At 43.6% G+C, this 27,881-nt stretch overlaps 1 protein-coding gene across 2 annotated transcripts in view; it reads left to right on the top strand.

The window, feature by feature from the left end:
• Window positions 1-27,881, top strand: part of PPP2R2A (protein phosphatase 2 regulatory subunit Balpha) — a 65,987-nt gene that overhangs the window by 32,242 nt on the left and 5,864 nt on the right. For both annotated transcript variants that reach the window (XM_077469762.1, XM_077469761.1), the window contains exons 3-7: window positions 11,324-11,415; window positions 18,230-18,392; window positions 21,429-21,541; window positions 21,700-21,877; window positions 24,309-24,473. In XM_077469762.1, the coding sequence (XP_077325888.1) occupies window positions 11,324-11,415; window positions 18,230-18,392; window positions 21,429-21,541; window positions 21,700-21,877; window positions 24,309-24,473 (711 nt within the window). The remainder of the gene's footprint in view (window positions 1-11,323; window positions 11,416-18,229; window positions 18,393-21,428; window positions 21,542-21,699; window positions 21,878-24,308; window positions 24,474-27,881) is intronic.

Here is a 27,881-nt window from a genome sequence, read left to right on the forward strand (position 1 = left end):
GTCCATTTTTTTTGATGCAGGTTTGATGTTTTTTGCGCAAGATAGAAGATCCCAGGATCTTTCATCAACTGCCGGCTGGGTGACAGGCTGGTTAAGTTATCCTTGTAGTCTCCCCAGTCCGGCCATCGAGCATGTGCAGGCCGCAGTTATGGCTCGGCAGGCCACGACATACCTCAGCTCCAGAGGTGGTCGGTGAGCTTCAATGCTCCGGGGTATACATATGACCGGGCTACTGATGTCTGGATCACAGTATACCGGGCCAGCAGCTATCTTGTAACTGTGCAGGAGTAGGTCTGTGAATGGAATGTCTCCAAGCTCTTCAGGACTGGCCCCCCTCGCCCCCCTCTTTTCTCCCACATCCCTGTCTTCCCTCCTTCCTCCCCCCGGGGGGGGGGGGCGCGCGCGTGTGTGTGTTTGCTGGGTCTCTCACCTGTAGGGGGCTCTGTGCGGCTAGCGTTGGTCCTGGTCTTGGCCTGTGGGGTCCCAAAAGGTGTCTGTGGAGGTGTTCTTGCTGAATGCAGGCAGCGCTGTTCTGTGTGTTTGTTTTTTTTTTTTTTTTTTTCTGTCACCGCATGGTGCTGTCCGGCGGCCATCTTGACTGTGGGAAAAGCAGGTTCCCCTTGTGTGCCTCAGCCATTTTTAATAGGATTTTCCTATTGCATTGGCGGGCATTTTTTTTTTATTTTTTTTTTGAAGCCCGAGCGCTCTTTTCACCCCAGTTCTCTTGTGACAGCTTTACATGTGCTCTCACATGCTGTTTCCTGTGTCCGCTGTGTATACAGGACGCTGGATGGCTCTTCCCTGAATGCTGGTGCAAGTCTGCAGATCGTTTCACAGCTATTCTCTACAGCTGCTGCCGACAGTTTCTTCACTCTGCAACTGGGTAACCTCCTAGGGACTACAGGCACGGCTAGTGACATTCACAGAACGCCCCAGGGTGGTGAGTCTGGCGCTAGATACCCCTCCCATGCGGCAGCAGGAGGGTGGGACCTTCACTGTTCTAAGTCCCCTTGCAGGTGGCAGACAGGGTAGGGTCAACATGGCTTCAGAAACGGGTGTTTCTTCCCCCGAAATCCAGGCTATTGCAACCGGGTCACCTGCGGATGGCGCTGTGCCCATGATCACCCTGACGGCGGTCCTTAACTCTTTTTTTTGTTGCTGAAATGGAGGCGGTGTGTGGAAGGAAAGGTGCGCGTAAAAGGCCTTGCTAGGGGCAGTAAGGGACTTGCTGACTCAGGTGGTCATTGTACCAGTTCCGGAATCGGAACGCTTCCAGGGTTTCTACTCAAATCTGTTTGTGGTTCCCAAGAAGGAAGGGGTACGTTCAATCTTGGACTTAAAAGCCCTCAATCACTTTGTAAAAGTGCAGAGGTTCAGAATGGAATCGGTTCGCTCAGTAGTCGCTGCACTCCATCAAGGGAACTCCCTGGCGTCTTTGGACATCCAAGATGCGTACCTGCACATACCTATATGCCTTCGGTATCAAAAATGTCTGCGTTTGGCAGTCGGGGAAGCCCATTACCAGTTTGTGGCTCTTCCCTTTGGCCTGGCATCAGTCCCCCCAGAGTCTTTACCAAAGTACTGGCTCCAGTATTGGCATTGCTGCGACAACGTGGGATCGCGATCTTGGGTTACCTAGGCGATCTCCTCCTGAGAGCATCTTCCGCCTCAGAATTAGAGGATGTGGCGATCACCATGCAGACTCTGCGAGAATTTGGTTGACTGTTGAGCCTAAAGAAGTTGGTGGTTGTGTCGACCCAGCGTCTGGAGTACCTGGGTTTACTATTGGACTCCAGGGAAGCGAGGGTCTTTCTCCCCTCAGACAAAATGCAGACTCTCAGATCTGCGGTCAAACTACTGATGAACCGCAAGTGGTCTTCGTTCTGTTTTTGCATGCGAGTACTGGGGCTCATGGTAGCCTCCGTTTGAGGCAGTACCTTATGCCCAGTTCCACACCAGAGTCCTGCAGAGGGAGATTTTGACAAAATGGGACAAATCTCTATTGTCCCTGGATCGACAGGTCCAGGTGAGCCAGCCAGTCGGGGCCTCTCTGATCTGGTGGTTGAGGTCCCCGGTGATTCAGTCCGGAAAATCGTTCCTTCCTCTGCAATGGACGGTGATCACTACGGACGCCAGTCTTTCTCAGGCTGGGGTGGAGTGATGGGGATTCAGTCGGCTCAGGGCCTCTGGTCGACGGAAGAATCAAAGTTGCCGATCAATCTACTCGAATTCAGAGCGATCAGGCTGTGCCTCCACACGTGGTTGACGTATCCTTCAAGGACATCCGACCAGGATGCAGTCAGACAACGCCGCAGCTGTGGCGTACGTAAATCACCAAGGGGGAACAAGAAGCTCAGCCGCTGCTCGGGAGGTCGCTCACATACTTCGGTGGGCAGAGCGACCCGTACTGGCCCTGTCAGCCATTTACATCCTGGGGTGGAAAATTGTCAGGCGGACGATCTGAGTCGTCAGATGCTGGACCCAGGAGAATGGGCGTTGCATCCAGAGATATTCAGGCTGCTGTGCCTGAAATGGGGCACACCAGATGTGGATCTCTTGGCCTCCCGTCTCAATCGGAAGGTGCCAAGATTTGTGTCTAGGGCAAGAGATCCATGGGCAGACGCGCTGTTGGCTCCGTGGGATTAGTACCAGCTGATTTACGCCTTTCCTCTACTGAAACTGTTGCCACATCTGCTTCGCAGAGTGGAAGCCGAGGGGATTCCAGTAATCCTGGTTTCCCCAGATTGGCCTCAGTGGCCCTGGTACACAGACCTGGTGCGTCTGGTGGCAGACGCTCCCTGGCGTCTGGTGGCAGACGCTCCCTGGCGACTGCCGCTGCGAGAGGACCTCCTATCTCAAGGTCCAATCTTTCACCCTGCTTTACCATCGCTGGCTTTAATGGCATGGCAATTGAGAGCTAGGTGCTGAGGAACCGGGGTCTGTCTAACTCGGTGATTCCTGCTATGTTGAGGGCGCGGAAATCTTCACGGAAGATATACCATAGTACCTGGAAGGCCTACATTTCCATGTGTGAGGATAAAGGATGGCATCCGTGCTCCTTTTCTATATCCAGGATAAATTTCAGCCTTGGCTGTCTTTTTTTTTTTTTTTTTTTTTTTTTTTTTCCAGCGACCCCTGGCGTCTCACTCATTAGTGAGTACCTTCGTTCAGGGGGTGCGACATGTAGTCCCTCCGGTGCGTCCGCCATTACCACATGGGATTTGAACCTGGTGTTGTCAGCGCTTCAAAAGCCGCCGTTTGAAAACATCAGGGAGATTCCCCTGTTGACCCTTTCACAGAAGGTGGCCTTTCTAGTGGCCATCACATCAGCCAGGAGGGTATCAGAATTGGCCTTGTCATGCAAGTCGCCTTATCTGGTCATCCACAGGGAAAAGGTGGTGTTGTGTCCGCAACCGTCCTTTCTACCGAAGGTGGTTTCAGCTTTTCATATCAATGAGGACATTGTATTACCATTGTTGTGTCCTAAGCCGATGCACCCCAAGGAGGTGGCCGTTCACGCTCTGAAGGTCTGCCACGGCTCCCTTTCAGAGGTCGGACTCAATGTTTGTTTCGGTGGCTGGTCCAAAGAAGGGTATGGCGGTCTTGTCGGCCACCCTTTCCAGGTGGATGAGACAGATTGTAGTCCAAGCCTACGCCTTGAAGGGGCAGGTGCCCCCCTTTCCAGTCACGGCCCACTCTACAAGAGCTATCAGAACGTCACCAGGCGTCTGACGCTCAAGTGTGTAAGGCGGCGACCTGGTTGTCCATACGTTTACCAAGTTCTACAAGGTAGACGTCAGTGCATAGGCTGATGCCTGTTTTTGGCCGCAAAGTTTTTCAGGCGGCCGTGTAGTTGCAATTGCGATCACTAAAGTTCTGTGTATTGTGTTACAATTTTTGCCTAGTTCTCCTAATGGCAGGCTAACTAACCCATTTAGTTAGAGAGGAGCTGTGTCGGACGGTGAATTACAGAGAAAAGTATTTTACAGTGAGTACAAAAATTTTTCCGTAGGTAAAGTCTAGGCATAAAAAAGGCAAAACAATAAATGCAGTACATCTCAGTGAAAAATTACCAGATGATGCTGCAAGAAATCGTCAAACTAGTGTACCACATTCTTGCACACTTGCCTCATGTAATGCCCTCTTCCTGCGATGACAGGTTCAGTCACTCTGGTCCCCACCATTCCCTTTGCCTTCGCTTCTGGCTTCTGTATATTTACAGTAACCTCCTTAGGGCTGTTTTTGCTTGGCTTGTGCAGAGATTTATCTCGTCACTTTGGGTTGACAGCTTTGCAGGCTGTGGCAGCAAACGCACAAGGAATGTGGCACGGTGAGAAGTGTGTCCACGGTCATGGACTCTGGCAGCTAGCTTGCTAGGACCGGTCTTCTAATTGGATATAGAAATTTCGCTTTTTTTTTCAGGTTTTTGAATGTTTAAGAAATCACCTGATTCAGCCAGTGAGTTGTCACTGCTTTCTAGCTGACAAGTGAAATTCTGCGGCATTTTAGCTAGAAAGGAGGTGATGCCATATTTGCAGGTGAGCAGTGTTTCAGCAGTCATGTTGCTGGCAAGGTACCAATAGCAAACTAATCGCTGTCCCAGTAGAGGAGGAAGCATTAGGGCTGAATCTCATGCAGTGGCGACAGGAAAGGATTCCTATGCATTCCATTTGGTCTCTGAAGGAGGGGGGGGGGAGCAGGCTTAGCAGCAAGCCCAGACCCTGCCAGGAAGTGTTTGGAGTTTGTGTCAGATAGGCCTGAGATTTAGCCATGATAGGGGTTGGTAGGCTGCTGTGGGTATCTGTTGATACCTCTCAGTGCACTTTATACCTGCAGCAATTTCCACCCCCTCACAACAGTTTTTCTTTTTAACTACAAAGTCTCAAAGCGTTTAAAGCAAAGTGTATACTTTTATCCAGTTCATTTTTATATGTTTGACCTATAGACATATTAAAACTGATATTGTACTCTCTGCATAATGTAATAGAATTTACTAGCTGAGGTGACACTCCTCAAGCCGTGTGCTGCAGTTGAGCTGTGAGGCACAACCATAAGGCCTCAGGCACACTGGATGTTTTTACAGATGCTTCTAGGGGGTCTGGCTTTTTATTTTTCCTGACTCTAAATACCCCTCCATGTTCCCCTATGTGTCCATGCACACATAGGCTTTTAGCAGCAGGAGCTTTTAGAAGCAGGGCTGCCTCGGGAGGGGGGGGGGGGGGGGGAACAGCTAGATAGCAGAGCAGGGATCTCCCGTTCACTTGGCGGCCGTTGTAATACGAAGTCCCGGCTTCTATGATAAATGCCACATGTCCTAGAGAAGGCGGGACTTCATATTGCAGTCTGCTGAGTAAACGGGAGATCCCCGCTCTGTGTAATCTGACATTTCTATTTTCTATTTTCCTTGCCATGGTGAAGCTGTATTGATGGGCACTGACTTTTATTTTGCTTGGAAGTGCTTTGTTTAAAATGTAAGTTGTGTTTTTGTTTTATTTTTGTTTGTTTTTTCCCTGAAACTTCCCTCCTAAAATTTAAGAGGTGTGTTTATATGTTAATCCATCCATTCTGGCCAATGAAATTAACGCCCAAGCTCTTGACCCCTATAAACACTTTGACACTTTTTTTCTTTTTTTTCTGCAAAAAATCTGCTGGCTTCCAAGAGGTTTAAAAAAGTCCTGTGTACATGAGGCCTAAGACTGTGAATGAAGCATTGATCTCTTGTGGCTTGCTGTACATATTTATTACCCTATAGAGCATTAAACTAGGATATCCACTGGGATAGCTGCTTGAAAAGTTGTAGGCACAGAGAGGAAGTGATGGAGGTGACCTGAGTCTCTTCTGGTAATTTCTTCTGGAACAAGCAAGGCTGCAAGTGATGTCATTTTCACTGTTTGTGCCAAGTACAGAGTGGCACAGAGATTAATCATAGCAAAGCCCTTTGCATGTGATTGCAAATTTTGTTCCAAAATCCACCCATTTTCATTTTTTCCGCAAATTTATAAAAAAAACAAAACCTGTTCATGCCTCTGTACATGATTTCTGTTAGCAAAACCTAGTATGTGTGTTTGTTTGTTTTTCGCTCATCTATTTAAGATTTCAATCGGCATAGGTTCTGTATTTTTTATGTATTGAAACACCTTGATCGCACATGGCACGCTTACAATCACTGAAGCATTTGAACATCAACCTTTGAAATGCATAGCGATAGCATAGACTACATTTCCAATATTTCAGGTTTCCATCCAAGAATTGATATAGGGGGGTTATTTATGAAAGAAAAATCCACTTTGCACTACAAGTGTACTTGGAAGTGCAGTCACTGTAGATCTGAGGGGGAAGATCTGAAGTGAGGGGAAGCTCTGCTGATTTTATCATCCAGTCATGTGCAAGCTAAATTGCATTATTTTTTTTCCCTTGCATGTCCCCCTCGGATTCCAAGTGCACTTTTCAGTGCAATTTCAAATGCAATTGTTTGCACTTGTGCAAAGTGCATTTGCCTTTCGTAAATAACCCCCTTCGTGTACAAGTTCACTTCAGTAGTTCAGTTCTCTTTTGTCCATAACCAGCTTAACGTGGGACTAATTATTATGCTGGAAAGCATAAATGCTTATGTGTCATTGCCTAGCCATCAATCAGATTAAAACCTGCCATGGAAGTTCAAAGGAAAACTGTACTTTGGTAAAATGAAAAAACCTATATAATTGCTACACAAGCCAATTTTAAGTTTAATTGTATAAAAAAAGAAACCATGGAGGGTTGTGTACCATTGGTGTCCAAAATGTCAGTGGACATTGCTTATGTGGGTGGCTCACTGCTTTTCTCAGATGTCTACATCGTCTATACTTTGTCCACTGACCTTTTCTTCAACAATTGAAAAACAGATACACTGTTGTAAACTAAACTTAGTGTTGCTAAACCCAGGACCCTGTATTCACTATAGCTTGTCTTCCACAGTACATGGAAATGTTATTTTGGGAAATATAAACTGCTAAATAAATTTTCTCTTCAGCAGTATATAGCAGTCTTGTGAGTTCCATCAGTGTCTGGGTAAAGTTTGTAGGAGTAGTTTTCATTCGCCTCTGACTGTCCTATGAGGCTGCAGAATCCCTGACCATCTGTCTGGACAGTGCTGATTGGCCCACATGCACCCCCCACCCAAAGAAAAAATGAATAACTCTAGCAATACACACCAAACATTGCATAGTGCCCCAAAGCCTCTGTATTATCAGGAGATGGATTGGGGACAGTAGAAGGGGAGAGTCAGAGAAGACAGGATCAAACTGCCTTTTTGCACAATGCATGGGATTAACCCCTTAGGTTCCACAGTGAGTATAACAAACATGCTTTACTGCATATACGCACTGGTTTTTATTGTTGGGCCAGTAACACTTTAACTGAACAAAAGACAGATGTATACACTGGTGTAAAATGATCTAAAGGGATTCGGCGTTCAAGCTTTTTTTTTTTTTTTTTTTTTTTTTTTTTTTTTTTTTTTTCACTCATGTGAAAGGACCCAAAGGCAACATGCACACGAAATGTTTAGAGCATCTGCGCCCAGTCCCTTCGTTGGGCTGCTCCCAGGGGCCACAGGTACAGCAGCTAGCCTCGCACCCTGTCAGTCTGTGACCTGCTGAAATATGCTGCGACTGGACGGGGCTGACCGCTGTACCTTGTGGAACTTGTGTTTAGGGCCCTACATTTTGGGCATATGTCCCTAAATGCATATGGCTCCTAAACAGGAGGACCACTCTATATAGTGTCCAGCCCTGTCCAGCTGCAGCCTTTCAGTCAGCTATTCTAACCACCTGGGCAATTCTTATTGTCCTAATGAGAGAAGCTATATTTCATGCATCCTTTAGGCCACATGCACATTAGGCATTTAGCCCGAGTGTGTCCAATCTCAGTGTTTCGGTGTGCTTGGGAGGCAGAGGTGGAGTGTGCAGCCCTGCAGCCTGTCAGTTTATGGCAGGCTGAAATATGCTGCAGCTGGACGGGGCTGAGCACTGTACCCAGTGGTACTTGAATTGTCTGCAGATTACACTAAATTTAGATTACTGCATTTTCAAGTAATCTGGGAAATGCCACGTTGCTCTCTTGAATACCAGCCAACATACTATTGGTGACCTTAGATGACATGCTAAGAAGATTCAGAGCTACTGCTGGGCCAAGAACCACTTCTGCCCTCCAGACTTGTCATACTGCCCATGTGCAGCCTTTTTATTAGACGTCTATGGAGGGCCTGGGTTCAGTAAATTTAGTGGAGTTTCCAATTTTAGCATTGTCTAAGTTTAATGTAAAGCAAAAGGAGACTGATTACACAAAGTAGTAGAGCTGCAACTAACGATTATTTTCATAATCGATTAGTTGGCCGATTAAAAAAAGTGGGTCAAATTGACTTTCATTTTCAACCACAGTGATGGGGAAAATTTGGAAATAATTGAAAATTCCTTTGACTAAGAAGTTTTCTGACAATGTATGTGGTTTTCATTCTGAAATTATTCATTTTAAAGTGAAAATTTTGAACAAAATTCTTTCAGCGAATGTACAAAGATTTTTTGTCTGAATATTCTCATCTGAAAATTGATCGGTGTGGCCAGCAATAAGGCTCGGTACACACCAATACAGTTGGCTTTTGATCTGTTTCTGCAGTGCTTTTTGCTGTACGTTTTTGATTTTGCGCACCTGATTTTACTGCAATTTGCATTTTTTTGGGCAGATTAAAAAACACAAATTGCTGCAAAAATGCATTGCATGCTTTTCTGCGGCTTCTCCATTGAAGTATATTGAACTAATAAAGCACCATTTTGCGTTTAAAAGTCCCTGACCCTTTCAGATGTGAACGTGTCCCATAGGAAACCATGTAAATGAACTGTAGTGCATTTCTGCAAAAGGCACCAATAAACCGCATAGATGTGAACCAAGTCTAAGACGTTTAGTAACATAATGGGGTTAACCAACTAAAATGAGCCCTTTATAGTAGAAAAAAGCAGATAATCACTACTGCAAGGGGTTCATTTTTTTTTTTTTTTACTGTAGAACTGTGAAAGTAATATTTACAGTATCAATTTGCTCTTTTTGTACTATAAAGGGCTCGTTTTTATTTTTTTTAACCCCATTATGTTACTGGCCAATTGATTATGAAAATAGTAATCAATTTTCATAATGGATTAGTTGTCGCTTAATCGATTAGTTGTTTCAGCCCTACAAAGTAGTAATCCATAATAGAGGTGGTCATTTTATTTAACCAAGTAGACAAAGACTACGGTACTGATTAAACTTGAATCTAGTCCTACCACTGACATCCTTGAAGTGCTCCCGATAACCGTTGCAGAATAGTAGTATATTGTACAGGGCAGTACCCACCCAGCAAAGTCTCTGGTTCCCCTGTGTTTGTGTAGATTGTATTATCCGTCTGTTTTGACACAGCCATTATTTTGAACTGTGCCCACGGTCCATTCCTGACAATACAGAGATTGTACAAGGGCACTGGATGCTACCTCTTTATCCAGCAGCCATTGGCATCACCCAGGACATTAAATCTAGTGGATTTAGCATTTGTTTGGCTGTGTAAATGATCACATTTGATGTGTGCAGTTTCATCATCTCAGCTGGCTGTTACTTTGAAACTTTGCATAAGCCACTAGTTTCCACACATTTTGGGAACTCCCAGACCAGTTTTCTGAGACCTGCCGCCACAAGTTTAAATGCTCACGAGTCACTTTCATTAAAGGCAGGTTGGGCTGTGTGCTGTAAAGTATTCAGCTGTGATGCACACATGTATGTTTTTTTTTTTTTTTTTTTAACCATTTGCTGTCCATAAGCCGTTTATAACCAGCTGCTGACCAATGTTTCAGTAAAAGTGATCTGGGTAGCTGTAGAGCTGCCCTATTACTTTTTTTTACCTCTTTGAAGTACCACCTTCTACCTGTCATGTCTTGTGGTCTCTCCCATTACTTCATTGAGACTGCAACTACTGTAAGCATCCATTCCCTGATCTCCTTTGTAACAAAGTATGAAAACAATAGGCACTTGAGTTCAAAGTGGTCAACCTCCAGCTGCAGAGGCCAGGGGAGCAGCTAATCAAACTCAATCTGTGCTTCATTAGCTACAGTGGAGGGCAGTGGAAACATTAGGGGTCTAACAGATCCCTGGTGCCTTCATAGAACCTGTGACCTGCCTATGATATCCCAAAAGGCACTTATTGCCCCCCTTGTGATAGCTATAAAGTTAAATTAACTGTTCGTAAATGTAAATTATTCTAAAAAAAAGGGGGGGGGGGCCTTCATCTTTCTGCGCACAAGTGTGAATGCAAACTTGTGTGTAGGGCATGCACCTTTGTTGTAAATGGCTATTACATGAGGTGTGACAGTGAACATTGGTGTGCAAGAAGTAATTCTAGGGCTATCATTCACAATTCACTCTAAGCGCATCGGCCCCATGTGAAAGCACTCAGACTTTCACACTGGGGTGGCTTGAGCGGTAGTTTTCAGGTGCTTTACAGGTGCTATTTTTAGCGCTAAAGTGCCTGAACACTGCCTCAGTATCAAAGAGGCCTTACAATACAATTTCATACAGGGGGAATCGGAGGGCCCTGCTCATTAAATCTTACAATCCTAGGATTCAGCCAGTTCTGCAGGGACTGGACAAATTTTGATCAGTGTGACCGTCCCTGCTGTCAAGTGTCATGCTGGAAAACTTCTGTTGATCAGCAGCTGTAGGCAACAATCGGTGTATGTTGACAGCAGTGGGTGCCGCTGTCAGAATACGTTGTCCTAGTGGGGGGCCATCCACCTTGTTTTTGTGGGTGGAGGAATCTTAGGGGTTTTTTTTTTCTCTTTACAACCCGCTGAACTTGTATATGATCAGTTTTAATCCCCCTCCATACCCTGAGTAGAGGACGTTACCATCAGCTGCTCTGAAGGGGCTATTCAACCTTCAGCTCTCGTTCACACTGTGAGAAACCATAGCAGTTTTTCAATCCAGCCACTGTGTACCAGAGCGTTGATTTTCCTACAATGGGATAAAAATTCATTACTGCTATTCTGACTGATTAAAAGCTTTGAAAGAAAAGAATGTGACCTCCACAGGCTGCAGGAATACTCGACAATCAAAGCATCGTTTTTTGTGTTTTTTGTTTTTTTTACCGTTTGTGATGCACATTGCAGTTTGCATTCTTTTTGTCTAAGTCTGAAGACCTTGGAATATATTGGCCATTGTTAATACAGTACAGTGAATGGAGATGGCTTGTCTATTACTATAAACACTGCTGTTGTGGTGCTGGGCAATGTATATGATTGTAACCTGTGCTTTCTTTTCATTACAGCTGATATTATATCTACAGTAGAATTTAACCATTCTGGAGAGTTATTAGCCACAGGAGATAAGGGAGGACGTGTGGTCATTTTCCAGCAGGAGGTTAGTACTATTACTGTGCTGCAAATATTCCTAATTTGGGATTTAGGGGGGAACAGCTGAAAAAATTACAGGGGGTAATCTTGCTGATCGCTATAGGAGCATGCTAGTTGGCTGCAAGTCATGCAATCCCTGAATTTCAACATTTTTGGTTACTAACCTGAAAAATGCGGAATTGTCAGGTCACCTAATCTGTAGGCTTGTGCTAGGTTGATAACGCAAATGGAACAACAGTCAGACAATTGACATATTTTTATCATACAATACAGGACATAGGCTTGATGTTCATAGACCCTGGGCAGGTATCGTGACTGGATTCTGTGAAAGTGTTGGAGGACTAGCCCCCTTTGCATCCCCCCTTTATCCTACCCTACTCAGTCCTCCGTTTTGTGCTAGAGTCCAAAGGTGATGGACCTCTTCTCCCTTTATAGAGAAATCACTCTTGGCTTATTTTGCCTTCTTTTTCTTTGGATTATTCAATGAATTGTTTGGTCAACTTCTCACTTGTAGGTGAGGTTTGCCCACTGTGAAATTGTCTAATGGAGGAAGTGGACTTTGTAAATCTGCTTATCAGATGGATCCACTTAATCTGAGACAATTGGTGCATTTGTCTCTTGTTTTTCATGTCCTTGGCCAAAAGCATCCATTACTCAATCTCAATCACTGCAATATGTATGAGTGCAGACACAATGTAGACCAGGGGTAGGCAACCTTGGAGAGATGGTAATCTACTCGAACACTAATGAAGTCAGATCTACGCCACCCCCCCTAAAATATTTTTACTTGTAACAAAAGTATTACAAGAGTGTGCAGGGTTTAGAAGTGCATTATGCAGAGAATGCAGGGTTCGCCAGTAGTGTATTGCGCTTAGAGTGCGCTGTGGTCTGAATGCAGGGTTAAGTGTATTATGCTTAGAATGCAGGGTTAAAGTGGTTAAGCCACTTCTTTAAAAGGCTCCCATACCCCCCACCCCCGGTTTTGTAACCAGAAGTCTCCCTTTGCCTGTGTTATATAATAAATATGCTTATCTGTACCTATATCACAGCATCTTCCTGCACTCAGGTGCCTCCTCTCTCCTCTGCCTGGCTGACAGTTCCAGTGGGGCCGAGCACTGCCACTGACATCAACTGGGGAGGAGCGGAAAGAGCTGAGGAGTCACATGATCGCAGGGAGCCGATGTGTTATCGCTACAGATAAGCATATGTATTACATAAAACGGACACAGGAACTTGTTATTAAAAGCTCCCATCCCTTCTGTATTGAATATGAAAGGAGCAGAGAGGGCTGCGGATGACTGAGGCACCTAAACTGACCATGGTGTCAGCGCTCAGCAGCCATGATACACCGTGGTCAGCTTACGGGGGGGGGGGGGGGGGGGGGGAGTGGGGGTCGCTTATAGCCAGGCAGGATTAACCAGGTTTTTCTAGGTGATACAGGGGGCCAAATTACACAGCACACACTAACTAACAACTTCAGCCCTGGAAGAATTTACCCCCTTCCTGACCAGAGCACCTTTTGCAATTCAGCACTGCGGCGCTTTAACTGACAACTGCACAGTTGTGCGACGTGGCTCCCAAACAAAATTTACATCCTTTTTTTTTTTTTCCCCCCCTCAAATAGAGATTTCTTTTGGTGGTATTTGATTACCCCTGTGGTTTTTATTTTTTGCGCTATAAACAAAAAAGTGCAATAATTTTGAAGAAAAAAAACGCATTCTTTTTTACTTTTTGCTATATTAAATAACCCCCAAAAATATATTAAAGAAAAACAATTTTTTTCCTCAGTTTATACCTGTGTAAATGGCACTGGCAGTGAAGGGGTTAACCACTAGGTGGCAGTGTAGGGGTAAAGTGTGCCTTAGGGGCGTGTTTCTAACTGGGGGGGGGACATGGCTATGTTTTACAGATCACTGATCTCTGCTCCAACCACATGGAGCAGAGATCAGTGTCACTGTTGCTAGGCAGAACAGGGAGATGCTTGTTTACTTTAGCATCTCTCCGTTCTTCCTCTCCGTGAGGCGATCGCGACCATCTTACCAGGAAGCAAGAGCGGGTACCTGTCAACCCCCCACAAAAAGTGAAAAATGCGGCAGCATCTTCCCTTTTTTGGGTGGAGCTCCACTTTAACCTATTTGTAAAAACCCATTGAGTTTAAAATAGAAATTCGAGGCAAAATATGTGCACACAGTGTTTTGAAAAAGTATTCATGTCCCTTGAAATTTTCCACATTTTGTTATGTTACAACCAAAAATGTAAATGTTTTATAGTGGGATTTTATGTGACAGACCAATACAAAGTGGCACATAATTGTGAAGTGGAAGGAAAATGATAAATGGTTTTCAACAATTTTTACAAATATCTGAAAAGTGTGGCATGTATTTGTATTCAGCCCCCTTTACTCTGATACCCCTAACTAAAATAAAGTGGAACCAATTGCCTTCAAAAGTCACCTAATTAGTAAATAGTGTCCACCTGTGTGCAATTTAATATCTGTGTAAATGCAGCTGTTCTGTGAAGCCCTCAGAGATTTGTTGGAGAACCTTGGTGAACAAACAGCATCGTGAAGGCCAAGGAACACACCAGACTGGTCAAGGATAAAGTTAAAGTTTAAAGCAGGGTTGGGTTATTTAAAAAAAAATAAAAAATCCCAAGCTTTGACCATCTCGAGGCGCACTGTTCAATCCATCACCCGAAAATGGAAAGAGTATGGCACAACTGCAAACCTACCAAGACATGGTCGTCTACCTAAACTGACATGCTTGGCAAAGAGAGCATTAATAAGAGAAGCAGCCAAGAGGCCCATGCTAACTCTGGAAGAGCTGCAGAGATCCACATCTCAGGTGGGAGAATCTGTCCACAGGAAAACTATTAGTTGTGCACTCCACAAATCTGGCCTTTTTGGAAAAGTAGCAAGAAGAAAGCCTTAAGAAGTCCTGTTTGCAGTTTACACAAAACCGTGTGTGAGAACACGGAAAACGTGGAAGAAAGTGCTCTGGTCAGATGAGACCCAAATTTAATTTCTCTTTCGTTCATTGACGGACACAGCATCTTCATTTTGACCTTAGGGTTATATTGCCAGTTTAGGAGAGGACTAGGCAGAAAGTGTTAAAAATGGCAAAACTGCACAGTACTGCCCAGGGGGCGGTCCTACTGGCTATAGCCCCTCACACTGCATCCAGCAGCTCAGTTTTTTTCTGCCTAGTATAGAAGGCCCTGGCTCCCAGTGGGACCATTGGTCCTGGGAATTTTTTTTTCTGTATTTTTGATTCCTGTGATCTACAGTCAACAGCCGGGCTGGGTGGCAGGCTGGATAATATAGATCCTGGTAGTCTCCCCAGCCTGGCCATCGAGCTTGAGCAGGCCCTAGCTACACGCTGGTTTGGCCACAACATGCCCCATCTGATCCAGGGGCAGCCGGTGAGCTATATGCTCCGTGGCACACACATGGCCGGGCTACTGCTGTCCATGTCGGTGTGTCGCCCCGTACTGCTCAGGTGATGGGTCTGTCTGTGGAATCATAAATATGGTCATAATACCGCACCGACCATAAAACGTGAGCAGCTAACAAACAATCAGACTAAATTGTACAACAAATGGAAACAAAGTGTAGCGCTAGTGATATTCAATAAACATCTGACATGAATCAGGATGCTAACCACATCTAGAGAAGTGATAAAGCCAAAAATAATATATATGAATGGTGATATTACAACCTATATGCATATATATATATATATATATATATCAAAATAGGTATAATAACTGAATAATCTAATGGTGATATTACAGCCTATATACATATGTTCAAAATGTGGATAATCTAATGAAGTAAATATATAAAGTGAAATTCAACACCCAAATCGCGACGAGTATGATGCAATGCGATTCGCAAATCGCTAAAGAATCATAAATTGTGCAGTATCTATAATATAGAGACAAAAAAAGTGCAAATGGTAAAAATATATATGTAAATATCAATATATAAAAAAGTTCATGTGCATCAGCCAGGGTATTCAAATCTCTGCATAACTGGTGGGCATGTTCTAATAGACATCCAACATACTGATGGATATCTTCATACTATAATAATAAAAAATGGGGTTCTCTTACCAATGGTGATGGACTCCAGACCAATGGCTGTGAGTCAAACAGGCATACCCCAACAAGGGATGAACGGAGGTCAAATCCACACCAATGAGATGCTGCTAATAAGGCACAGTACCCGACACGACACCTTCCCAAGGATGGTATGCATAGACTCCAACGTACGACTTCCGTGTCCACAGCCCCAAATGGACTCCTTTAGTAGCTCTGATATTTCTCCCAATGGATCATTCAAGTTTTTCCTAAATATAAAAAAAGGAACAAGAGGGAGCCTCCACATAGCGTAAATCCAATAGGTAAAACTTTTTTTTTTGTCTGTGGAATGCGTCCAACAGTCCCTGCAGGAGGGGTAAGTAGGGTTCCACCTGTTTCAGGTAGGATGTAGCAGCTGGGCATTCCCTGGGAGGTCGACTAGGGGTCTCTCACTCTCCCTGTCCCTTCCCTCGTCCCCATGCTATGGGCCGCAGTGTGGCTGGGCACATGGGGGTGCAGTGCATGTACCAGGGGGCTCTGGGTCCTGACAGGGGGCTGCGCTGGGTGTTGGGTGGGGTCCGCTCGTCCTCTTCCCTGTTTCTGGGCCACGGTGGGGTGTTTGTGCTGTGTTTGACATGGGGAGGCCGCCTGAAGTTGCGAAGAGAACAGGATAGTTTTTAGCAAAAGTACATGGTACCACAGATGCATGAGAGTCATTTAAAATGTTAGGGGTAACCTATGCTTAAAAGCTGAACTCCAGGAATTCAGCCACTTTGTAAAATGTGCAGGCATACTATAAGTCAAGTCCAATGAGGTGCCTATTACCTAGTGGACTTATCTTTTTAATTTCCATCTGAGAGTTTATGGAGCTCTGAAAGGATGGCTATTGCTATATTTCTGGAACTCCAATGCCGGACCTTCTGGTTTCTGCTCATTCAGCAGCAGACATGCTTGCAGCTGCCTCTGAACTCCTTCACAAAAAGTCTTCTGAGAATTGGCGGCAAAGGAGAGGGGCAGGCAGAACTTCTGAGATGGCTTCTCTCCTCTCGGAGCCCTGGAGTGAGAGGAGCTCCATAGAACTGTCCAGATATAAATAAGAGAAGTCCAGGAGGTGAAATGCATTTTGTTGAGCTTAACTCGTAGTATGCCTGCACATTTTACAAAGTGGCAAAATTCTTAAAGTTTAGCTCCAAAGAGCCGACTGTTAAGATATTCTCCCTGGCAGAGCAGAAATTTTGGGCTGAAAGATCCACATGGAGGCTGAAGCTCTGTCAATTAACAAAGGCTTTTGTTTTTTCATAGATTCCAAACAGCACTTTAGAACAGTGTGAGATATCAGCCCTGAGCTCAGGCACAGGAGAAGATGGCCTTACACTAGGCAGGCAGTGCATTGACTACAGCATGGCGCTATTGTATTCTGACAGCGGGAGGTTTCCCAGCCGTCCAATTGCAATGATCACTGCTTGTGGCTTTAGCTGTCTGAAGTGATCGCATTTAAAAAAAAAAAAACAAGCTGGTTGTACTAAAGTTGATTGGCATTTATGACTGGTTCCCTTTTCCATCAGGCACTGCAGTCACTGATTACTTGATCAGCCCTTGTATCTTTGGGATTTCTTTTGCAATGAACTGTGGCAGTCAGGAGGCTTTCTAAAGCCCCATACACACGGTCGGACTTGTACAAACTTTTCCGTGGACTTTTGTACAAAGTGTGTTGTCCACAAGTTTGTATTGCATACACACGGTCGGACTTTTTGACAACAAACACGAACGTAATGACGTCACAACGTACTGACGCCGCTTCAAAAGAGGACGTTCAATGACTCCAGCGCCACCTTTGGTCAACTTCTGTATTGTAGTCTGATCGTTTGCAATGGTTCTGAGCATGCGTGTTTGTACCTTGTACAAAAGTCCGATGCTTTTGCGTACACACGGTAGGACTTTGCTCCATCGGACTTTTGTTGCCAGAAAGTTTGTCCGTTCGCACAGCCAACAAAAGTCCGATGAAAACAGAAAAAGTTTGTCCGATGGAGCGTACACACAGTCGGATGTTGCTCCAAAACAGCTAATTTGCATGTTTGTTGTCAAAAAGTCCGACCGTGTGTACGGGCCTTTAGTCTCGCTGCTGGTGGTTTTTCTTTTATTCCTTCTAAAAAGCATGTACTGTTGTGTCCAAATCAGCTATTGCCACCTAGTGGTGGCTCCTGTTTGAAAATGTAAATACATTCCTAGAAGATAAAGGTAGCAAATCAGAGTATCGCCTCTTTTGGAGTATTGAACAATGAGATTTCCACCATAATTGTATACAACTTTCTCCTGCAAAACTGTGAAGATCCATACCCCCCCCCCCCCCCTTTTTCTCTGGAGAATCTATGGTGAAAACATAGTTGAGGGTCTAAGCACACAGAGCTTAAAAAAAAAAAATCACTGCTTCAACAGTAGTTGTGCGTTTTGCTTGTAGAAACAGCTAATGTTATTCTAAGTGTCCATGCACTTTATGATGTTTAGAGGCGCAAAAAAAAACCTTTCTGGTTTGCGTTTTTGAGTTTTCTGGCAGAAAACAAAAAACGCCTGTGCAAAAATGCCATATTCAAGTATTTTTTTTTTTTTTTTAATGCCCACAGAACTTTTTTTTTTTTTTAGGCCAATGTGCATGGACCCTGAGAGTGTGCCCCTGCATGTTCAAACTCCGCATTTCATTTTATGTCTGAATATTGTGTAAAGTAAAGTCAATTTTATTGCAGAGTAAGAGTCCGTATCATAGAGGGGAATACAGTGTGTATAGCACTTTCCAAAGTCATGAACCAGAGTTTGACTACTTGAAGAGTTTAGAAATTGAAGAGAAAATCAACAAGATCCGATGGTTACCACAGAAAAATGCAGCACAGTTCCTGTTGTCTACAAATGGTGAGTCATCTTTTTCTGGATAAGAGCAGGTACATAATATCACACATAAAATGATCTTTTTGATGTTGTAAGGGGCCAGTCCAACCAGCTGTAACATTTCACTATCGGTGGATGTTGGGTAGAATCGCCTACTGTCTTATCTCTCTGATGGGGGAGATCTCTGGATCTGAGTTCCCCAGCCTTACCAGCTCCTAAAGAGTTGATCTGACTTTAGGGCTCAATCGCACCAGACCCTGGATTAGGAGGGTGTTGCCCAGCAGCACATTGGAGTGTGCTGGAGAAAGAAATTGGGCATGATTTATTTTTGAGCAGCGTGTTTAGACCCACTGTAATGCATTGCAGTGTGCAGCTGTAACTAAAATTACGTAGGATTAACAAGACTGGGAAAAATAAATGAGCAATTCCTTGTAACAACCCATTGCAGCATGTGTTCAGGACATGCAATACATGCACAATAATGCATGCTGTGTGGTGTGAACCAGCCTTAGACTACTTTCACACTAGGGCCACCGCGTGTTAGCGCCGCTCGTTTCAGCGGTGATTTAAAAGCGCCCCACTAGCATCCGAAGAAGGGGTTAAAATCGCCCTTATTGCAGCACTTCCCTAGTGCTTGTAAAGTGCTTTGGAAGCGCTGGCCATTCATTTCAATGGGCAAACTGCCCCAAATATGCTGCTTGCAGGACTCTTTAGAACCTTCCGTAAAGCACCGCTCCAGTGTGAAAAGTCACACTGAAATGAATGGGAGGTGGTTTTCAGACGTTATTTAGAGGCTATTTCTATCACTAAAACGCCTGAAAAGTGCCTCAGTGTGAAGCCAGCCTTAGGCCCCTTTTACACTGCTGCAACCTCAAGTCGCACAATTTCAACACAATTTCAGGGTATGCCTGTGTAAACTTGAGGTCTATGACCTCAACTCTCATCAAAGTTGGATCAAAGTAGTACAGGGATTACTTTGAAGTCGCACAGATATGAATGGTACTCATTGGAAGTCATGGGGTACGACTTGTCATGTGACTTTGCAGTCCCGCGTCGCAGGACAAGTTGCATGAGTGGGAAAAGTTCCTTCGAATAAAACTAGAGAAAGTAGCGTAAACAGTTGCAACAATGTTACTCTTGCATAAACCTAGCAGTTTTAAGCCTCCCCTCTACTGTCTAGTACAGGGGTCTCCAAACTATGGCCCTCCAGTTGTTCAGGAACTACAATTCCCATCATGACTAGCCATATCTGTGAATGTCAATTTTACAATGCCTCATGGGATATATAGTTCCTCAACAGCTGGAGGGCCGTAGTTTGGAGATCCCTGGTCTAATAAAAGCCTATGTGTAAGTGCCTGGATAAACACAGGTAACCTCATCGACACATACAAAACAATAGTTTTCTATGTGGCATGTTCACACTACAATGCTGAGTTTGTGTGTTGAAGTGTCGCCTTTCTTCTTTTTATTTATTTATTTATTTATTTATTTATTTTTATTGCACATGTACACAACCTTTTAAAATCGCCTTTTAATGCAGTTCTTCACACATCTTTTGAAAAGTGGGGAAAGTACTGTAGCTGTAGGGTTGCAACTAACGATTATTTTCATAATCGATTAGTTGGCCGATTTTATTGTTTCGATTAATCGGTTAATGACCTTAAAAAAAAAAAAAAAAAAAAGTGGGCCAAATTGACGTTCGTTTTCAACCACAGTGACAGGAATATTTGGAAATAATAGAAAACGTCTCGGTGAAAGGAATTTTCAAACAGAGTATGTGGTTTTTGTTCAGAAATTACATTCATTTAAAAAACAATGTTAAAAACAAGTGAAAATTGCAAAACAAAATTCTTTCATTCAGCGAATGTACAAAGATTTTTCGTTTTGAATATTCTCATCTGAAAATTGATTGGTGTGGCCAGCATAAAGCTCGGTACACACCTATGCATTTTGCTTTTGATCTGTTTATGCAGTGCTTTTTGCTGTGCGTTTAAATTTTTGCGCACATGATTTTACTGCAATTTGCATTTTTGCTTTTTTTTTTTTTGGGCAGATTAAAAAACACAAATCGCATGCTTTTCTGCAGCTTCTCCATTGAAGTATATTGAACCAAAAAAGCACCATTTTGCTTTAAAAGTCCCTGACCCTTTCAGATGTGAACGTGTCCCATACGAAACCATGTAAATAAACTGTAGTGCATTTCTGCAAAAAGCACCAATAAACATATAGATGTGAACCAGGTCTAAGACGTTTAGTGACATAATGGGGGTTAAAAAAACTAAAATTAGCCCTTTATAGTACAAAAAAAGCAGATGATCACTACTGTAAGGGGTTCATTTTTTTTTTACTGTAGAACTGTGAAAGTAATATTTACAGTAGTGATTATGTGCTCTTTTTGTACTATAAAGGGCTCATTTTAACTTATTTTTAACCCCATTGTGTTACTGGCTGATCGATTATAAAAATCTATTAATTTCATAATCGATTAGTTGTCGATTAATTAATTAGTTGTTTCAGCCCTATGTAGCTGCTAACTTTTTTTTACTCACTTGTCCCAATGCTGTATTTACACTTTTTTTTTTTTTTTTAACTGGGCTTTGGTCTTCAGCTCCTGCGTACTAACAGCTCCGCTTTCTAGCACTGGTGGCATTTCCCAGAAGGCTGTTGGGCAACGAATGCCTTCTGGGTAACTCCTTAAAATGGTTTTGCAACCACTTTTACCTACAGGTAAGCCTATATTAAGGCTTACCTGTAGGTGCTTGAAATGGCTCCTAAACCTCCACGGTTTAGGAGAGTCGTGCCGTTTCTAATAGGGGTCATGCTGTGACTGGCGGCTCCTGCGCCTTTGGCCAGTCACAGAGCCACAGGGGTGAAGATGGACGCTCCCTGCTAGTGGGGACAGCAGTGACATCGCAGGCTTCAGTTTCAGGTAAGTGACACATAATGGGCTACTATGTGATGCATAATAGCCCATTATGCGTTACCTTTGCAGGGAAATAGAGAGGAAATAAAACCCACCAGGGTTTACTTCCTCTTTAATATGGCCATATTTTTCTACAGATAAAACTATCAAGCTGTGGAAAATCAGTGAACGTGACAAGAGACCAGAGGGTTACAACCTGAAGGAAGAGAATGGAAGGTATAGGGATCCAACCACTGTGACCACACTCAGGGTAAGTGTTCCTGCACTGTTGTACTCTAGGTTTCTGTCACCAGTTAACAATTCTGTGTGTGTCTGTCACCTAGAGCTGATGAGGCTTGGCCCAGTGTTCCACAAATAGATGGATGACTCTTGTTGCAAATGCTCACCGTATGTTCCATTCCACTGTAGGTGCCAGTATTCCGCCCCATGGACCTGATGGTTGAAGCAAGTCCTCGTAGGATTTTTGCTAATGCTCACACATATCACATCAATTCCATCTCCGTCAACAGTGACTATGAGACGTACTTGTCAGCAGACGACCTTCGGGTCAACCTTTGGCACTTGGAAATCACAGACAGGAGCTTTAGTATCCTTTAACTCGGACTTGTTTTTCTTGGGTTTAGTGTAAACTTCTCATATATAAAAAAAAAAAAAGCGAGATGACTGGATTTTCAAACAGAATTTTTTTTTCTAGATGGCCTATATTTGAGACCCCACTGTCTAGTAACATGAAACGATCCTCTCCTGGAATCCATCCACCCAAAATCTATGTCCAGTGGATGCAGCCTTGCATTTATTCAGGTGTTAAGAAGCAGAAACTGATATTGTTATCCTAAAAAATATATTGTTACATAGTTCGTTTATAAGGTTGAATGAAGATGCAAGTCCATCCAGGGATTTATTTATTTTTTGTCCATTTAGTGATTATCTGATTGCTATTAATCCCGTTTCAGGTTTCATGCCATCTAGACACTGTAAACAGAAGCCTGTTGAGTAATACAGCATTGTAGAAAACGGGTCCAACTTTCTAAACCTGTTAACTTATGACTGAAGCTGGATTAGTGCAGTAAAAATGTATGGCCTTTTCAAGTTGACATCCAGTTTTTACAAATGACAAACCTGAGGTTCTTGTATATTGGCATTAATACAAAGTAGAGCTCTTATTTTGATGTGTTATATTTGCTTGTTTGAAGTACAATGCTGATTTTGTTTATTACTTTGTGGTGGTGTAGAGCCATGTTATGATTTCCTTTTTGGGTTCATTTTCTCTATTATAACCTGCTCCTGGTGGCATATGACAGCACCCAGAGCCACCATCTCAGTCCTCGTGTAGTGTGTTTTTTTTTTTTTTTTTTTTTTTACTCATATCTGAGGTTACATGCTCTTCTATTTCCATTTGTGGTAAATTAGGATGGAGCATCAGAGCTGGGGGGTGTGCATTAACCAATTCCCATACGCCCACACAAGTTTTTACAGTGAGCGGCTGCTACAGGTCAAGTGACATACATGGTCATTGCCCAGCACTGGCGCACCACTCCCATGACTGCTGTATCTACTGATCACTGCAAATTTCAGTGCCCGGTACCTGGCCGCTTTGAGCAGCCCAGCTATTGCGAGATTGCTATGTGATCACAATGTAAACGCAACTGTTATGGCTTTCTTTCATTACAGCTTTGCTTAGTGTTCTGATGCTGTGGTTGGCCCACAGCTATCACATGGTACAGGGTGCTGGGTTCGCCAGCACCCTGTACCATTTTTGAAAGCTGTGGGTCAATTACAGCTGTTAAGAATGTGAAACCCATTCATGACAGTTCAAGCCATTGCTGTTAGTGATCATCGCTATAAGAACAATCAAAGTGTGAAATAAAAAAAATTCTGATCTCTCCTCCAGTGTAGTAGTCACTTTGGTCACACTGAACTACTCTGACAGGATATATAAAAATAAATATTTTTATTTTTTTATAATACTGCCACCAGTTAGTATCCCTGCCACACTAGTGATATGACAACACTCTGCACTGGTGACAATTTGTATATAAAAAAAAATTGTGAGTAAAATGTTTCTTCATTTTCCAAAAACTTGACAAATTTACTTAAACTCACCATGCCTGTTATTAAATACCTTAGACTGTCTACTTTCCAAAAGGGGTCATTTGATGGGTATTTGTACATTAGGATTGATCGCTTTTCAAAAATATATACCATAGTTTGTAGACACTAAAATTTTCACAGAAACCAATTAATATACACTTATTGGGATTTTTTTCCAAAGACATCTAGCAGAATACACTGTGGCCTAATTTTTTTTTGAAGAAATTAGATTTTATTGGACGTTTTATAACAAAGTAGAAAATATAAATTTGGTGATCGCATACCACCAAAAGAAGGCTCGATTTGTGTGAAAAAATTATATAAACATAGTTTGGGCACAGTGTTGCATGACCGAGCCATTTACTAATCAAAGTAGTGCAGTGCGGAATAGCAAAAAATGGCCTGGTCAGGAATAGGGTTAAACCTTCTGGAGGTCAAGTTGGATATAGGTGTGTATAGGCATGTTGGGCAGTGAGCTAGAAAAAGGCTGTTTCACTTTGCCTGAAGTTAGCAAAGAACCATATTTAATATCTTAATATTGTGTTTTTGTTTTTTTACCAATGGGACTATGAAAGGCTTGTTGGTTAATGCATGATTGATTTACTAATACAGTAATGCTGGATTCTTTGGTTTTCACTTGTACACTCAGGATACCTTTTCATACACATCTGTTTCACACATTGGAATTGATTTGTATACCTTCAGCTTATCTGAATTGAGCTTTGTAAGAGTGACGTACCTATGACTGAGAATAACAAAGGGGGCATCTACAATACTTCTATTTTAATTCCATGTCTGCATTGCTGAGGACTGGTGATTTCCTTCCTGCACTTGTGTAATCCCTGCGGTTGGTTACATTTTTGTTTTTATCTCTGTTCTGGGAAGTGAAATTTTATAATGAGTTTCCTTCACCTACCCACTACCAGACATCGTAGATATTAAACCTGCCAACATGGAAGAGCTGACAGAGGTGATCACAGCAGCAGAATTCCACCCACATCATTGCAATACTTTTGTATACAGCAGCAGCAAAGGCACCATCCGTCTGTGTGACATGCGAGAGTCTGCACTGTGTGATCGCCATTCTAAATGTAAGTCATATACTGTCATGTTCTAGGGGATGATAAAACTATGTGCATAGACCTGCATTTTTTGACAGTAGAAATCTGCAGGTATCTGCAAGGACACACAAACAATTGTGCCCTGCTAACACCACAAATGCTAGTGTCATTTGTTGTGAAAAAATATGCTTTGTGTCTGCATTTTTCCGCACTGCAATGTACATAAACACATATAAATGCGCACAAAAGAAGCACAAGTGGAAAGTAATGAAATGACACAGGAAAAAGATCCATTGACCAGCATAAAAATGTGATTTATTTATTTATTTATTTTGAATTTACGTTATGGGTGTGACTGAGGCCAAAGTGTGTTCTTCAAGAACATGGGAGTTCACTTCACCCTTTTTCATGTCATAAGTGAACAGGGAGAACAGCTTGACATGGGGCAGACTCCACCTGCTCAGTGGGGATTCTGTCCGCTGAGCAGGCGGATGGCTTGTCCGCTGCACTTATGTAGAGTGGACACGCACAGCTCCCTGTCCTCTATAGGGGGTTCAGATGTGAACGGACCCCTCTTTCAGTTTACACCTGACTGCTATCCGATCTGCCAGATGGATGGGGAACGGATCCCCCATCCATCTGTTTTTTGTTAGATCGGACATCGGCGGGTGTCTACGGACATGTCTGACACCCACAGCTCCATAGCGGGCAATGGATGGATCCTCCTTTAAAAACAGACAGACCCGATCTGTCCGCTTTTGTGTGAAAGGGGCCCTGAACCCAAAAGTAAACCACCTTTTTTATATTGCAGTTTACCGATTCTTGGATGTGATGGCTACATTATTTTTTAGTCTTCTATTTTTATCTGGTGATCTGTCCACTAAGTCACAAGTCTGGGAACAAGCTCTCTTGCAGATCTAGCAGAGATGAGGCAAACCATTTACCAGAGTGTGGCTACAATTTTTTTTATCATGTCTGAATCTGCTAGGACATCTAATATGCCCCCTCCCCAACTGACTGGGCTGCTGTGCAAAGGTGCCCCCTGTGCTACTTCATGCAGAGTGGAGGTGCTCTAATACAGGAGGTATGTTACTGGCCAGATCACCAGGTGGAAATGGAGCGGAATAAAAACGAATGCAGACACAACATCTAATTGAGGAGCTGCAATATATTATACTTTTTTGGGGGGGGGGGGTTAATACCGCTTTAAAATACATATCATTAACATTAAGATCTCAATCCTGCCCAGTCCATGTAATCAAATATTGATTGGACGGTCAACTAAGAGTGCCTTAACACTTAATGTGTACAGTTGTCCTTCAGATGTGGTTGTCATGCTGATTCCCTGCTATTTCCACCTACCTTCTTTGTTTTTGTGTGAGCCAGAGCAGCCGATGAAAGTTCTGTCTTGCAAAGTTCTCTTCAGCAGCCAGGTATTTAAACACAATCTCAGCTGAAGGGAAGAATTCTGGTATATATTGGCTGATCCTTCCATCCACCCACCCCTCCCTTCAGCATAGAGCAGATGACTAAATGGTCTAGGCTGCTGGCAGAGAACTTAAATTGATTTGTAAGGGTTTTTTTAATTTAAAATAAAAAACATATACTTCCACTGTGCAGCTTGTTTTGTGTCCCCGGACCTGTGCTTCTGGGGTCCCCCGGCTGCTCTCGCGGCTCCTCCCCACATCGGATAACTCCCTAGGTGAAGCGCTTCCCTGAGGGGGGGTTACTTTACAGGCGCGCTCCTTAGTCCAGCATTCGGCATCCATAGCCGCTTAATGTATGACTCTGCCCTGGCGCCCGCGTCATTGGATATGATTGATAGCAGCGGGAGCCAATGGCTGTGCTGCTATCAATCTATGCATTCAAAAGCAGCTGAGAATCCCAGGCAGTGACAGCGCGCGTTCCTGGTTTGTGAAGTTTCGGGGCTCAGGTAAGTAAAGCTGGGGGGCAGTCACTGGCAGGTGTTTTTTCACCTTAATGCATAGGATACATTAAGGTGAAAAAACACAAAGATTTACAACCCCTTTAATTCCAAGCATTTGGTAGCTTGAGTGACTTTTAGAATTGCTGCAATTCCAAATAGCACTGCAATGCTGACAAAATACAGCATGCTTGTTTGGGTGGCATTTGTTTTCAATGACTCCTAAACACTGCAGTCTTGACGCATGATAAATTGCAGCAAATCCCATGAAGCGCATATTCCAAAAAAAAGCAGGAACTTCACACAATGCAATTTGCTTTGGTTGCAGCACCACAGTCGCAGCAAAACAGCACTGTTTAGGTGTCATTGAAAATGGCACCCAAACATGCGTTTTATGATTTGTAGTGTGATTGTACAGCGATTCTGCCCAAGATCTCAAAACACCAAATGTGAATAGAGCCTTAGAAAATAAGTCTTGTGTTGATGAGACCTTCACTTTAATTTAGCATATTTTTTTTTTTTTTTTTTTTTTTAAGTAAAAAAAAAAAAAACTTTCCTGGGTATTGTCTTCAAAGCTTTTATGCTTCTTTCACACCATGTGCAGATACATCCGTTTTTTCTGCATGTGTCCTACAAGGGCACAAAAAAATTGTCCTCCAAGTGCCCTGTTAACACCACAGCACTAGTATTCTACCCCCTTCCACCGCTCGCCCGGGCTCTTTCCTCCCACTGGGAGGCCCGGGCAACCAGCCAGTGCGTCTGTTGGCTGGCCGAAGACCCGAACAAAGCCGATGCTTCGTTAAGGTCTCGGCTCTAGTGACCCAGAAGCGATGTCATGACCTTGCTTCCCAAATTACTGGCATGTTAAAGGCGCCATTATAAAGTATTCAAAAATGCCCCTGATTCCTCCATAAAGAGTACCTGTAACTGCCTATTACTGTCACATGGAGTGTTTAAATTCCTTGTGACGGCAATAACAGTGATTAAAAAAGTGTAAATTTTTCTTTTTCAATGTATAGAATATCGGCACACCTTAACGGTAAAAAAACGAAGACAAAGTCATAATGAGCTAGTATGCATCGCATATAACCTACCTAATATAGAACGAAGCTCTTGCGGCACCCGCACACCGCTGATCTGGCTTACATTTTCCCGGGCTCCGGTGCTGTGATTGGCCAGAGCCGTGAGGGCGTCGCTCTCGCACGGCACAGGGCCCTGAAGAAAGAGCAAGATCAGTCGTTCCTTCAGTGCGCATGCGCCAATGGCGGCGTATAGAGTAAATATCTCCTGAATGGTGAAAGATTAGGGCAGGGCTTGACAAACCCCGGGCGCCAGGTCGCATTTGTGACTAGAATTCGCGTCCTGGCGCCTGGGGCAACACAGCTGGGGTATCCTGTCTCCGTGTGGACCCCGAACTCCGCCGTGCGATTGCATCGGGCCGCGCCAGCCAGTAATGGAGGCCGCGGCTTTGCGGCCTTCTAAAGTCTTTCCGTAGTCTGGCACCATCTTGTGGT

This window comes from Lithobates pipiens, unplaced genomic scaffold (genome assembly GCF_037356315.1).
Source record: "Lithobates pipiens isolate NorthernLeopardFrog02 unplaced genomic scaffold, aLitPip1_a1.2 Scaffold_8, whole genome shotgun sequence".
NCBI lineage: Eukaryota > Metazoa > Chordata > Amphibia > Anura > Ranidae > Lithobates > Lithobates pipiens.